At 45.2% G+C, this 14,473-nt stretch overlaps 1 protein-coding gene across 1 annotated transcript in view; it reads right to left on the bottom strand.

Annotated features, from left to right (window-relative positions):
- Positions 1-14,458, bottom strand: part of ptpa (protein phosphatase 2 phosphatase activator) — a 36,127-nt gene extending 21,669 nt beyond the window's left edge. The window contains exons 1-8 of the mRNA XM_041969217.1: positions 14,339-14,458; positions 13,270-13,379; positions 12,786-12,872; positions 7,896-8,021; positions 7,693-7,810; positions 4,919-5,018; positions 4,705-4,829; positions 2,299-2,399 (exon numbers count right to left, since the gene is read on the bottom strand). Of these exons, the coding sequence (XP_041825151.1) occupies positions 2,299-2,399; positions 4,705-4,829; positions 4,919-5,018; positions 7,693-7,810; positions 7,896-8,021; positions 12,786-12,872; positions 13,270-13,379; positions 14,339-14,363 (792 nt within the window). The 5' untranslated portion in view covers positions 14,364-14,458. The remainder of the gene's footprint in view (positions 1-2,298; positions 2,400-4,704; positions 4,830-4,918; positions 5,019-7,692; positions 7,811-7,895; positions 8,022-12,785; positions 12,873-13,269; positions 13,380-14,338) is intronic.
- Positions 14,459-14,473: the final 15 nt, after the last annotated feature.

The following is a 14,473-nucleotide window of genomic DNA, read 5'->3' on the forward strand; positions in this document are numbered from 1 at the left end:
CCGTCTACCATGCTGCCTCGTCTCTCTCTGAGAATGAACATCATCATGATCTGCTCCACCGTCTCCATGTTTGTTATTGTCTGAAACTGACGTCAGAACTCGGAGGTGAACTTTGACCTCTGCACTGCCCTCTGGTGGATGTGCTGTCCATGCCAACATAGAGGATGCACGGTTGCGGGAGGGCAATGCTTTAGGCCTCATTGATACTGCCTTATGTATGTAAAAAGATACGTCCTTTAAACACAGATTCAGCCAATCCTCGTGAATTTTGCCTCTGCTGAACTGAACCAAAAAGTTCCACCTTGTCTCGACCACAAGACTCAGTCGGACTGAATGCCTCCACACCAGGATGGTTCGCTAGACTGGCTACAATTTTATCTAAATTTTACGAAGCGTCCGGACCTTTTTGGGAATTGGGGTTTGTATTTGTGTCGTCCTCATGTTTTAATCACAACTTTTAACACAAGTTCAGCTAATTCTAATGAATACTGCACATCTTTGCAACTTTGTTCAATCACAACAACTTTAATGCAACTGGGACCAATCACAAGGCTCCTCTGCATTTCCTCATATCCTTACATCATCCACTTCACTTCCTGTTTCTGATTTTGAACATGCAGATGTGAGCGAGAGAAACGTGATCTGATAGTATGTTAAAGTAGAGGGCAGCAATACGACACAGCTCAACCTGAAGAAGAGAAATGTGAAGCACCTGTCATCTAAAACCACCATTAAAGACTGTGCACAACACTTTCTCAGAGTTCTGCATAAAATGGAGGTAAACCCCTGCAAACCATCTCTATCTGCGTACGATGTCTTCTTCACTTTCAGCATCTGTCATGTGCCTGCTGGACCTCACGTAGAAAGTAAAATGTCATCGCTGCTGAAGTCCAAAACAAAGCAGAAACATGAAGTAAAACCAGACACTGCTGATCGAAGTTCAACTGTGTGGAAGGCGTCAAACATTCAAGCCAAGAAAATGGTGAGATTAAAACTAGCAGAAAGGAGATGGAGAACCGGTGAGGACCGTCAGGAGGAGGGAGGCCAACGTGGAGGCAGAAGAGGAGAGGAAAGCAGAGATGAAGGTGGTTTGAGCTGGGAAAAGGATGTAGCTGCCTCAGTTACAGCTTCCTCCACTTCCCTTCGTTTTCCTCCTAAAACCCCAAACAAAGCACACAGTTCCTGTTCTGGCATGATACCAACTACATCCATCGGCCCCCTCCCTCCCCATCTTCCTTTTCCTGGAAAAAAACTAATTCAGCCCGAGTCAAACTATTTAATCCCAGCATCTGAATCTGGACCAACATGTCGTCATCACACATCAATATCTGATCAACATTTCATCAGAATAAAAACGTGAAAACATCAGATTCTAACACAGAAACGCTTCCATTTCTCTGATTATTTTCACCATGAAGACCAAATCAATCTGATTCATTTCCATTATTTCAGGGACGAGAGATGAAGTTCTGAGACAGAAAAATGTCTTCAAAGATCCACTTTTCCACTTTGTTTTCCACTCACAGCCACGAGGAAAGTTCTCTGATGAAACAGCAGCTTCTCATTTAGAAACCTGCAGGTTTTTAGATTTGAATTTATCAGCTTCTCCTTCCCTGAAACTTTCAAGCTTTCAATTCTTTTTTCATCACAATAGAGTAAAAGACAGCAAGAGATATTTTACTTATGTAAAAGAAAATGAATTAATCTGTTAAAAATTTATTTATATTATTAAAAAAATAAAATAAAACTTAGAGAATAAAGACCTAGTGTTTGATGTGGTTAAAAAAAGAAAATAACAGACTTAAGCCTCATTACAGCAATAATACTTTACCATAAAATGAATAAATGAGCTAAAGGAACGGTCTCGTTGTACACCGATGATAATAAAAATGATGTCACTATTTGGGTGGTGCAGAATCGGCTCGGCTTGCCTCCCGTGTGTGCGTGGGTTATCTCCAGCTTCCTCCCGCCATCCAGAGATGATGTCAGGTTAACTGGTCTCTCTAAAGCCTCCCTAAGAGTGAGTGGTTGTTTGTCTCTCTGTGCTGGACTGATGACCTGTCCAGGTGTACCTGTCCAGGTGTACCTGTCCAGGTGTACCTGCCTCTCGCCTGTTAATTGCTGGGATGGGCTCTAGCTTCCCTGCGATATAGAAGATGGATGAATGAATCACTATATGTAATATCACCTCCATCCAGTACTGTCATGATTAAAAGAGTAATAAGAAGACTAAGAAGAAGAAGAAGGTGCAGCTCTGACCCGCTCCCAGGATCCCAGTGGACAGTTTCTTTCTCCCACCTCGTTTATGAACTTGATGCAGTCCAGAAACATGTAGTCCTGGTGCTGCTCATTCACCACCCTGTCCTCAATGAAGTGTCGCGGCTCCAGCGTCGGGTGATCTAAGGGGAGATCAGACTGTAGGTCAACATGGCCGCCACCAGGGGTCGCCATTCTACGCCACCTCCCAGCACTCAGGAAATCCAGATCAAAACCAGACATAATGACACAGGGTGGTCTTAGATCAACAATACCAGAACTATGAGGAAACATGCTTTACTACAACACAGTACAAATAAGCAGATTGTGTTTTTTACACAAGTTATTTTTAAACCAGGAAGTAAAAATCAGCTTCAACATGAGACTCCAACCATCTCCCTCCTATTCATGGATCTGAATTCATCATTTAAACACAGATTTAGCGTTTAAATTTTTAACAGAGGAATCATTGTTGATGGCTGGCCGGTGTTTGATGTTAGACTGATGACCTCTAGTGTTTGGAAACTGCTATTACATCACATCCCAGTCCTCTCTGCCTGCCTATAAAACCCACACACAAAAGATGCATGATTTTTACCAGGACCCGTGTGTGTGTTTGAGTGATCTTTATGGGTGTTGGAAGGCTGGTAGATGATGACTTTTGGACTTAGTCAGATCAGGTGTTGCCTTTGCTTCCTCCCTGATAAAAAATGTCCATTTAAACTGATTAGTTGAAGACAGGATGAAACTGCAGCTCAAGTGACTGAAAAGTTGGACAAACTGACTTATTTAGGTCAAAATAAGGTGGATCATTTCAGGGGGCTCAGGACCATATGTTTGGTTTCTAACATTTTGTCACTGATGCTGCATTCAGTAAAACACTTTTCATAGTAAAATAATGAAAGGGCACTAGTTAGAGGTCTGAGTTCCTTTTCAGGGTATAAAACAACAGGATGGGGGACTGGTGGGTGTGCTCCAACTACGGGGATCACACTCCTGGTAAGGTCTATTCAGGGGTTGTGGAGAGGAGGATAGTCTACCTACCAGTCTATGTGTGCTGTTTTGGGATTTTCCTACCTCGTCCTGTCCAGCATCACAGCAGCAGAATGATGGTCTGGCTGCTGACTGTTTTATTGTAAGGCTCTTGTTTATAATTCAAGCATTATTCTTTATTTTTTCAATTTTTCTGTTGTTCTTTTACATATTTATGCTGGACCTGGACTCTCCCTGAACACTCTCCCCACTGAGGGACTAATAAAGGTTATTATTCTTAGACAGGGTGAGAAGCTCAGTCATCCAGGAGGAGATCAGAGTGGAACTGCTGCTCCTCCACATCCAGAGGAGCCACAAGAGGTGGCTCAGGCATCTGGTCTGGATGCCTCCTGGACACCTCCCTGGGGAGGTTTTCTGAACAAGTCAACCAAGAGGAGGTCCTAGTGAAGATCCAGGACATGCTAGATGGACTATGTCTCGGCTGGGCTGGAAATGCCTTGGCATGCCCTGCCAGGGAGCATGAAGAAGTGGCTGGGAAGAGGGATTAGGTGCTGCCCCTGCAACCCAACCCTGGATGACCAGAAGTGAATTCCTCCAGAACTGCTTTAGTCCTGGTGTGATAGATGAAGCAGGTGGAGGAAACCTTCTTCAGAGGTTTTCTCCATATCAACATGACAGCATCACACAGTTGCTGCAGGTTTGTCGGCTGCATCCATGATGAGAATCTCCCGTTCCACCACATCCCAAAGCTGCTCTACTGGACTGAGATCTGGTGGCTGTGGAGGCCGTTGGAGTCCAGTGAACTCATCGTCATGTTCTAGAAAGCAGGTGGAGATGATCTGAGCTTTGTGACATGGTGCATTATCCTGCTGGAAGTAGCATCAGAAGATGCTCCACTGTGGTCATAAAGGGATGGACATGGTCAGCAACAATACTCAGGTAGGCTGTGCTGGTTAAACCAGGCCACGTTGGTACTAAGGGGCCCAAAGTGGACCAAGAAAACCTCCCCCCACCATTACACCAGCAGCAGCCTGAAGCGTTGATCCAAGGCAGGATGGATCCATGTTTTCATGATGTTTCCAGCAGATTCTGAGCCGAGCATCTGAATGTGGAGCTGAAATGGAGACTCATCAGACCAGCAACGTTTCTCCATCTTCTATTGTCCAGTGTTGGTGAGTGTGTGTGAATTGTAGCCTCAGTTTCCTGTTCTTAGCTGGCAGGAGGCACCCGGTGTGTCTTCTGCTGCATCCTGGTCCAGACAACTGCTGCTCTGGATATTTTCTCTTCTTCAGACCATCTCTGGAAACCCTGGAGATGGTTGTGGGTGGAAATCCCAGTAAATACTGAGACCAACAGCCATGCCACGTTCAAAGTCTTTTAAATACTCTGTCTTCATCATTCTGATGCTGCTGTGTGATTGGCTGGTTGGATAATTGTGCTAACAAGCAGTCTCACCTACAAGCTGGGAACTTCCCCATATGAAGGGCAGAAACTGGAAGTCATCCAGCCCCCACACCCCCTGGCTCCCAGCAGGCTCCATCCTGTAGGTCCTCTGCAGCTTCCGCATCACTGAGAGATACCTGGAAAAAAACAGAGACCCAGTAAGCAGCAGTGTCGGTGTCAGAGTTGGTGTTAATATTCATCACCAAATTTACCAGTAAATTCTCACCTGTTAAAAACTTTAAAGACGATAGCCAACTGATCGTCTACCCTGAGCGCTCCGACCTTACAGAGGCAGCAAAGGAACGCCGCGAAAGCTGCTTCATGACCTGAGAAGACAGAGACGTCCCTCTATGTGTCAGGAAACCACGGTCCACCATTCTGCTGGTAACTGAACACCAACATGCGATGACAAATGAGGGAAGTGGGCTCGATAACGATGCTGTAGCTCAGGGATGTCCAGTTATGGTCCAGGAAGGCTGCCACCCTGCAGGTTTCAGACATCCTCCTGGAGAGAAGCCCTCCAGGACCACAACTGGAATCCCTGCTGAAGGTGATGAAGATGCTACCGATCCTGAAGGTTATGGAGAAAAATGGCAGATTTTGACAGATGTTGGACACTTTTTACCTGGTCACAAAGTTCAGGAACTACGGCAGCTGCACGTGTGACGATCCTCCAAACAGCCTCCATGCAAGGCTGGGACCAGTCAGACCAGTAACCCCGACTGGTCTACAGTCAGACCAGTAACCCCGACTGGTCTACAGTCAGATCAGTAACCCGGACTGGTCTACAGTCAGACCAGTAACCCCGACTGGTCTACAGTCAGATCAGTAACCCGGACTGGTCTACAGTCAAACCGGTAACCCTAACTGGTCTACAGTCAGACCAGTAACCCTAACTGGTCTACAGTCAGACCAGTAACCCCGACTGGTCTACAGTCAGACCAGTAACCCGGACTGGTCTACAGTCAGACCAGTAACTCTAACTGGTCTACAGTCAGACCAGTAACCCCGACTGGTCTACAGTCAGACCAGTAACCCGGACTGGTCTACAGTCAGACCAGTAACCCCGACTGGTCTACAGTCAGACCAGTAACCCCGACTGGTCTACAGTCAGACCAGTAACCCGGACTGGTCTACAGTCAGACCAGTAACTCTAACTGGTCTACAGTCAGATCAGTAACCCCGACTGGTCTACAGTCCGGACTGGTCTACAATCAGACCAGTAACCCTAACTCCAGTAACCCTGACTGGTCTACAGTCAGACCAGTAACCCGGACTGGTCTACAGTCAGACCAGTAACCCCGACTGGTCTACAGTCAGACCAGTAACCTCGACTGGTCTACAGTCAGATCAGTAACCCGGACTGGTCTACAGTCAGACCAGTAACCCCGACTGGTCTACAGTCAGATCAGTAACCCGGACTGGTCTACAGTCAAACCGGTAACCCTAACTGGTCTACAGTCAGACCAGTAACCCTAACTGGTCTACAGTCAGACCAGTAACCCCGACTGGTCTACAGTCAGACCAGTAACCCGGACTGGTCTACAGTCAGACCAGTAACTCTAACTGGTCTACAGTCAGACCAGTAACCCCGACTGGTCTACAGTCAGACCAGTAACCCGGACTGGTCTACAGTCAGACCAGTAACCCGGACTGGTCTACAGTCAGACCAGTAACCCCGACTGGTCTACAGTCAGACCAGTAACCCCGACTGGTCTACAGTCAGACCAGTAACCCGGACTGGTCTACAGTCAGACCAGTAACTCTAACTGGTCTACAGTCACATCAGTAACCCCGACTGGTCTACAGTCCGGACTGGTCTACAATCAGACCAGTAACCCTAACTCCAGTAACCCTGACTGGTCTACAGTCAGACCAGTAACCCGGACTGGTCTACAGTCAGACCAGTAACCCCGACTGGTCTACAGTCAGACCAGTAACCTCGACTGGTCTACAGTCAGATCAGTAACCCGGACTGGTCTACAGTCAGACCAGTAACCCCGACTGGTCTACAGTCAGACCAGTAACCCTAACTGGTCTACAGTCAGACCAGTAACCCTAACTGGTCTACAGTCAGACCAGTAACCCCGACTGGTCTACAGTCAGATCAGTAACCCGGACTGGTCTACAATCAGACCAGTAACCCCGACTGGTCTACAGTCAGACCAGTAACCCGGACTGGTCTACAATCAGACCAGTAACCCCGACTGGTCTACAGTCAGACCAGTAACCCCGACTGGTCTACAGTCAGACCAGTAACCCGGACTGGTCTACAGTCAGACCAGTAACTCTAACTGGTCTACAGTCAGATCAGTAACCCTGACTGGTCTACAGTCAGACCAGTAACCCGGACTGGTCTACAGTCAGACCAGTAACTCTAACTGGTCTACAGTCAGATCAGTAACCCCGACTGGTCTACAGTCCGGACTGGTCTACAATCAGACCAGTAACCCTAACTCCAGTAACCCTGACTGGTCTACAGTCAGACCAGTAACCCGGACTGGTCTACAGTCAGACCAGTAACCCCGACTGGTCTACATTTAGGGTTACTGGTCTGTTTATTTGCTGATGAGGGATTTTCAGGGTCCTGGAACGCATCTAGACTTTAATTAGTGAATTAATCTGCCTTAACGCTGCCAACCACCGATTTTAGCTCAGAAACTGCTGAATGGCTCTAAAATTAATATTAAAACACCGGATTGTAGATATTTGCTGCTGCACGTGAGCAGGAGGTGGTGAGGAAAGCCAGAAGCATCCTCTGCTTCCCTCAGACTGCAGATCCAGATCTTCTCCAGGCCAGAACTTCTTAAAACAGGTACATTTGATTTTTTTTTTATTTTTATTATTTTGTTAAAGCTTATATTTTGGGTTCTGTTCTTTATTTAATGGTTTTTATTGGACCCTTTTCCGTAGTGTATGAGTGGGAATTTTAGTGCTTGCTGTAGTGACATTGTTCTTCTGGAGGACCATTAGTGGCAGCAGCTTGGAAGGTGTTGTTACCTGTCCCGTAGTCTATCCTGGTCGGGTTCCCCACAGACTCCTTCAGATAGACGCCGATCTCTGGAGCTGCAGCACTTCTGTCAGCAGGGAGCACTGCCAACACCAAGGCCTCTGCTTCCTGTACAAACACACATCATCCTCTACCTGCAGGGCGTCACACATCCTATAAGCACGGATGCACGAGGGAAAACGTGCGCACCAACCTGCTCGAGTTTAGCGAACCAGGTTCTGTAGGCCTTATTCCCGAAGCGTGAAGGCTGGTCAACAGGAGGAGTCTCATCGATCCATCGGTCCAGAGTTCCCAAAAGATCAAGAAGCTTTTCCACCGTCTGTCAGACAACAACAGCAACAAGCCACCATATTCTTCATCATCATCATCGATAAGGCCAGAAACTGGATGACCCTCAGATCTGAGGAAAAGATTAAACCTGTACAGCATCAGAAACACTGGTATACACCCTAAAGCCTGTTTGAACAAGTTTGCTAGAGCAAATTAACTAAAAATAACATAAACATCATGTCAGAGGATGAAACTGAGACGTTTCACCATGAGATGAAAATATGAGCTGATAGTGAATCTGATGGAAAAAGTTGGAACAGGAGCAACAAAAGGCTGGAAAAGTACCTGGTACAAACCAGAAACACCTGGAGGAGCATCGGACAACTAACCAGGTTACCTGGCAACAGGTCGGTAACATGACTGGTTTAAAGGAGCATTTCAGAGAGGCAGAGTCTCTCAGATGGAAAGATGGACAGAGCTTCACCAATCTGAGACAAACTGGATCTAAAACTGGAACAATTTCAGAAAAATGTTCCTCAGACTTTGAAGATCCACCATCTACAGTGTAGAATATCATCAGAAGATTCAGAGAATCAGGAGGAATCTCTGTGTGCATGGGACAAGGCTGGATGCTGGTGATCTTCTGCATTAAAAGCAGACATGATTCTCTACTGGAAACCACTGCATGGACTCAGGAAGACGTCCAGAAACCACTGTCTGTGAACACAGTTCACCCTGAAACCCACTAATGCAGGTTAAAGCTCCATCATGCAGAGAAGAAGCCAGATGTGAAGAGGATCCAGAACCAGCTTCTTCCGTCTTCTCTGGACCAAAGCTCATTTAAAATGGTCTGAGGCAAAGTGGAAACCTGGATGAAGATGTGAACTAGTTTGTGGAAAGCATGGACGGCGTGTCCTGCAGACTAAAGAGGAGAGGGAGCATCCAGCTTGTTATCAGTGGACAGGTGAAAAGCTGCATCTCTGATGGGATGGGGCTGCATTAGTGCCTATGGCGTGGGCAGCTTCCACATCTGTGAAGCTCCATCAATGCTGAAAAGTACATGGAGGTTTTAGAGCAACATCTGCTCCATCCAGACAACGTCTCTTTCAGGGAAGACCTTGCAGATTTCAGCAAGACGATGCTGAACCACATCCTGCATCCATCACAGCAGCATGGCTTCACAGGAGAAGAGTCCGGCTGCTGAACTGGCCTGCCTGCAGTCCAGACCTTTCACCAGTACAAAAATAGAAATATTCTTTCCTTCTCTTCGCATCGCAGCCGTATCAATCACATGCACGCTGCCCTCGTATACAAAGCAGCACGTGGAAAGAAGGCAAGAAAAATACTGTCATGACAATCTACACTGTATACTATGAGGCTAAGACCAGGATTTAGAAGTCCCATCCAGAACTTTGCTACTGTGTGTAGCAAAGCAAACTACAGGCAGTGTAAAAAGCAAATGCTTCAACTTTCAGATTCATAAAAGCGTGCGCACACATTTCCCACACCTGTTTCCATTTATAAACCAGAATCAACTCTAAAATGGGTGCACGTGACATCAGACCAGTAACCCTGACTGGTTGTAGACCAGTAACCCTACTGGTCTACAGTCAGACTGGTGGCTGGATATCTTAGTCAGTAGAACATCCGTCTGCCATGCAGGAGATGGAAGTTCAAATCCCACAGGGGGTAACAGTAACACCTTCCAGCTGGGACCTTCGGCAGTAAATCTTTCTGAAGAAAAGCTGCTAAATGACGGTAATGATGCTGGTAATGTAGTCTTTTGTTTTAATGTATAAATAAATATATACAGATACATCCGAGACTGGTAGCAGTTTATTTAGTGTTAAATAATATTTCTTTCTAGTTGCTGGGTGCTCCAGCTGGGTGGGTGGTGCTCCAGCTGGGTGGGCGGTGCTGCAGCTTGTGGTTGGAGAGGGTGAGGCCAGAAATGTTGGCAGCAGACTCTCCACCTCATCATCTCCTTGAGTTTTTTCTGGACCGATGGTGCCGCCATTTCCCGTTTCTCTAGATGATGTGCATTTGCCAGGGTCAGAGTTGCCGTAGAGGTAGGAACATTTTCCCGTCAAGTTTGGTTTTTAAAAATCCCTAAAGCTGACTCTATTTGCCGTACGCTGGTTTTTGTACCTATGCCAGCTTTAGAAACGAGGCCTCTGGTATCAGCTCCTGCTGCAGGTATCTGAGGTTTTTCCAGCTTTGTGCTGCAGCCACTTTTGGACTTCATGGAATAAAACAAGCCGGTATCGAAGTCGTTGAAGTTTTTACTGAAACTCTTATTGGACTTTATGGATCAGTGGAAGGTAACTGTCATCTGCTATATCAGCTGATCACTATGATCGATCTGTTGCTGCGTGAAATCATTCCGCTGTCAGAGATCTGAAGACAATATAATTTCCGCTAGTGTTCTCAATAAAGTCCAGCAAGTTTAAAACTCAGCATTGTTTTGAAGCTGATGCAGCAGGATGTCCAGCAGCCCTCTGCTGGAGGGGGAGGAGTACTGCAGCTCCGCTCTGACTGCACAGTCAATCTGGATACCACACCAAAATGCACCCACATATCGGCCGATGCTAGTAAAAAGAAACACAAAAATCGGCCTCATATATTGGCTGGCTGATGTATCAGTCGATCCTTTTTACACCGTGCTGAACATCACCCTGGAACTACTTTTTACACCATGATGAACATCACACTGGAACTACTTTTTACACCATGATGAACATCACACTGGAACTACTTTTTACACCATGATGAACATCACACTGGAACTACTTCTTACACCATGATGAACATCACACTGGAACTACTTTTTACACCATGATGAACATCACCCTGGAACTACTTCTTACACCATGATGAACATCACACTGGAACTACTTTTTACACCATGATGAACATCACACTGGAACTACTTTTTACACCATGCTGAACATCACCCTGGAACTACTTTTTACACCATGATGAACATCACACTGGAACTACTTTTTACACCATGCTGAACATCACCCTGGAACTACTTTTTACACCATGATGAACATCACACTGGAACTACTTTTTACACCATGCTGAACATCACCCTGGAACTACTTTTTACACCATGCTGAACACCACCCTGGAACTACTTTTTACACCATGCTGAACACCACCCTGGAACTACTTTTTACACCGAGCAGAACATCACCCTGGAACTAATTTTTACACCATGCTGAACACCACCCTGGAACTACTTTTTATACCGAGCAGAACATCACCCTGGAACTAATTTTTACACCGAGCAGAACATCACCCTGGAACTACTTTTTACACCATGCTGAACACCACCCTGGAACTACTTTTTACACCATGCTGAACACCACCCTGGAACTACTTTTTACACCGAGCAGAACATCACCCTGGAACTAATTTTTACACCATGCTGAACATCACCCTGGAACTACTTCTTACACCATGATGAACATCACACTGGAACTACTTTTTACACCATGATGAACATCACACTGGAACTACTTTTTACACCATGCTGAACATCACCCTGGAACTACTTTTTACACCATGCTGAACACCACCCTGGAACTACTTTTTACACCATGCTGAACACCACCCTGGAACTACTTTTTACACCGAGCAGAACATCACCCTGGAACTAATTTTTACACCATGCTGAACATCACCCTGGAACTACTTTTTACACCATGATGAACATCACCCTGGAACTACCTTTTACACTGAGCCGAACATCACCCTGGAACTACTTTTTACACCATGATGAACATCACCCTGGAACTACTTTTTACACCATGATGAACATCACCCTGGAACTACTTTTTACACCGTGCTGAACATCACCCTGGAACTACTTTTTACACCGAGCCGAACATCACCCTGAAACTACTTTTTACACCATGATGAACATCACCCTGAAACTACTTTTTATACCGTGTCGAACATCACCCTGGAACTACTTTATTACACCATGATGAACATCACCCTGGAACTACTTTTTACACCATGATGAACATCACCCTGGAACTACTTTTTACACCATGATGAACATCACCCTGAAACTACTTTTTATACCGTGTCGAACATCACCCTGGAACTACTTTTTACACCATGCCGAACATCACCCTGGAACAACTTTTTATACCGTGTCGAACATCACCCTGGAACTACTTTTTACACCGTGCCGAACATCACCCTGGAACTACTTTTTACACCATGCCGAACATCACCCTGGAACTACTTTTTATACCGTGTCGAACAGCACCCTGGAACTACTTTTTACACCTTGCCGAACACCACCCTGGAACTACTTTTTATACCGTGTCGAACAGCACCCTGGAACTACTTTTTCCAGACGTGTTGCTGCATCAGATTCACTATGGGCTCAGATGGTCCATCACATGATGAAATGTCTCCGTTCCACCATGTGATGTGTTGGTAATGTTTAACAGGGAATAAAATATGGCTGGTTGAGATCTGGAAATAATTTACTTCTGGTTTTAATTCCACTTTACACAGTTACTCAGTACTCCTGACTACTGTAATGGAGTTTTTACAGGTGTCTCTCTAAAAAAAATCAACCAAGACAACTGCAACTAATCCACAAAGCACTATGTAAAATGTTCTCCATCGACCACACGACGTCCCCATTTCTGACCCCCCGAGGCCAGAGTACATAGTTAATGCAGAACCTGCCCCCTCCAAACAAACTCGTTCATCCCCAACAGCTGGAATATGTAACAATGCTGCAAGTGGCTGCTTTAAAGGTCCACTGATAACAAAGGCAACATACCTCAGACACTTTATATTCACATGTGAGCTTCTTTCCCTTCACGCCTTCGTTCAGAGTCAGAATGAAGCCTATGTAGTCAGCGTAGGCCTGGAAGAAGGAGAAACATCAGTTTTATTCCAGAATAACCTCTGCTGTGTGAGGAACCAACAGACCACTTACACGTCCTCTATATTCCTTGTCTTCCATAGTTTGATCAGAAATTATACGCAAAAATAAAACCATGTCACCTCCTCTCTCTGAAGTCTGCCAGAACCCTGAATGAATTTAAATCCCCCCAGAGAGCGCCATCCTGTGGCCAGGCTCTGCACTATCTTTTCTCTTTTCTTTTTGATTGCTGATTTAATTGCTGTTTGATCTTTTATTTTGTATCATTATTATGATACAAAAGGGAACCTCTTGGTATGTGAAAGCCCCAAATAAATAAAGTTTGATCGGATGTTGGTGCAGAAAGACACAGTGCAGACAGCTAAAGGCAGGAACCCACCTGGGATCGCTTCCACTTCCCCATATCAGGCACCATGCTGATTTCCTTCTTCGGGACCATGTAGGTGGTGCTGGCAGTGACTGCAGGGGCTTCATCTTCAGGAGCTGATCCTAACAAGATCAAGTCAGACTGTTTTCTTCATCTTTAGGTAGTTAATTTAAAAAACTAATAATTACTTAAAAAAACTTTATTTATTTACTTTATTTCAAACTTTTTTCTGTCTTGATTTTTTTTAAGTACAATTCAAGATTTTTTGCATTATTTCTGAGGGTTAGGATTATTTCTGAGGCCTTGAAGGTTGTTCTGATCCTTATTTCAGATTCATGGACTTGTTTCCACCAAAATGTTGGGAGCGATCTTCATTTACCCTTTGGGATCATTTTCTTTTGTTAAGATCACAATTTTCTGCCTGATGCTTCCCTCCAACATTGAGAATAGACATCTTGTCCTCAGTGATGAGCTTTATTTCATGTGGTTACAATCTACCCTGAACAGCTCTGGATCAGGGACTCACAGCTGTCTCATCCATCTCAGCAGAAACCCATTTCCAAACAAAAACTCGCAACAAATCTTAATTTGACATAGATATGAATTATTTTGAGGTATTTATTAAAGAATTGTGACATTCTCGGTGTTAGCATCAAACATTAGCATGAAACCAATAAACCCACACGTCTAAATCCCGTTTATCCCACAGATGCTTCTGATAAACCAGTAAAACACAAAGATGCTACGCTGAATGTCCGTGTTTGCTAACGCAGCTCTTCTCCGACAGCAAACCAACCACCGGGGATTGTAAACAGTCTGTTAAAGAATACAAAAAATAATTATAGGACAACTTCAGGTAAATAAACTAATGAACTCAGCTGCAGCTCCATCCAACGTGAGGACGAGTTTAGCTTTTATATGAGAGAAGTGGGCATGAGCCTTTTGGATGAATTAGTTAGCCGTGATGGTGATGCTTGAGTTATAAAGCTATCTGCTGGGGTAACGTGCATTTCAACACGTTTCAGCAAATTAATAATAAAACTTGTTTATTCTGAGCAGAAGCATCCATCTCAGCTATTACCTGTCTGCTGCTCTGTTTCCGCCATGGCGAGGTGGATACTCTTCTTCGTGTGTATCTATTTTAGCAGCATTAAAATGGGCTGGTGCTCTTTACTGCCCCCACATGTTCAGTCCGTCGAAATGCCAGTCAGTAAGC

The sequence above is a fragment of the Melanotaenia boesemani genome, chromosome 19 (assembly GCF_017639745.1).
Source record: "Melanotaenia boesemani isolate fMelBoe1 chromosome 19, fMelBoe1.pri, whole genome shotgun sequence".
Lineage (NCBI taxonomy): Eukaryota > Metazoa > Chordata > Actinopteri > Atheriniformes > Melanotaeniidae > Melanotaenia > Melanotaenia boesemani.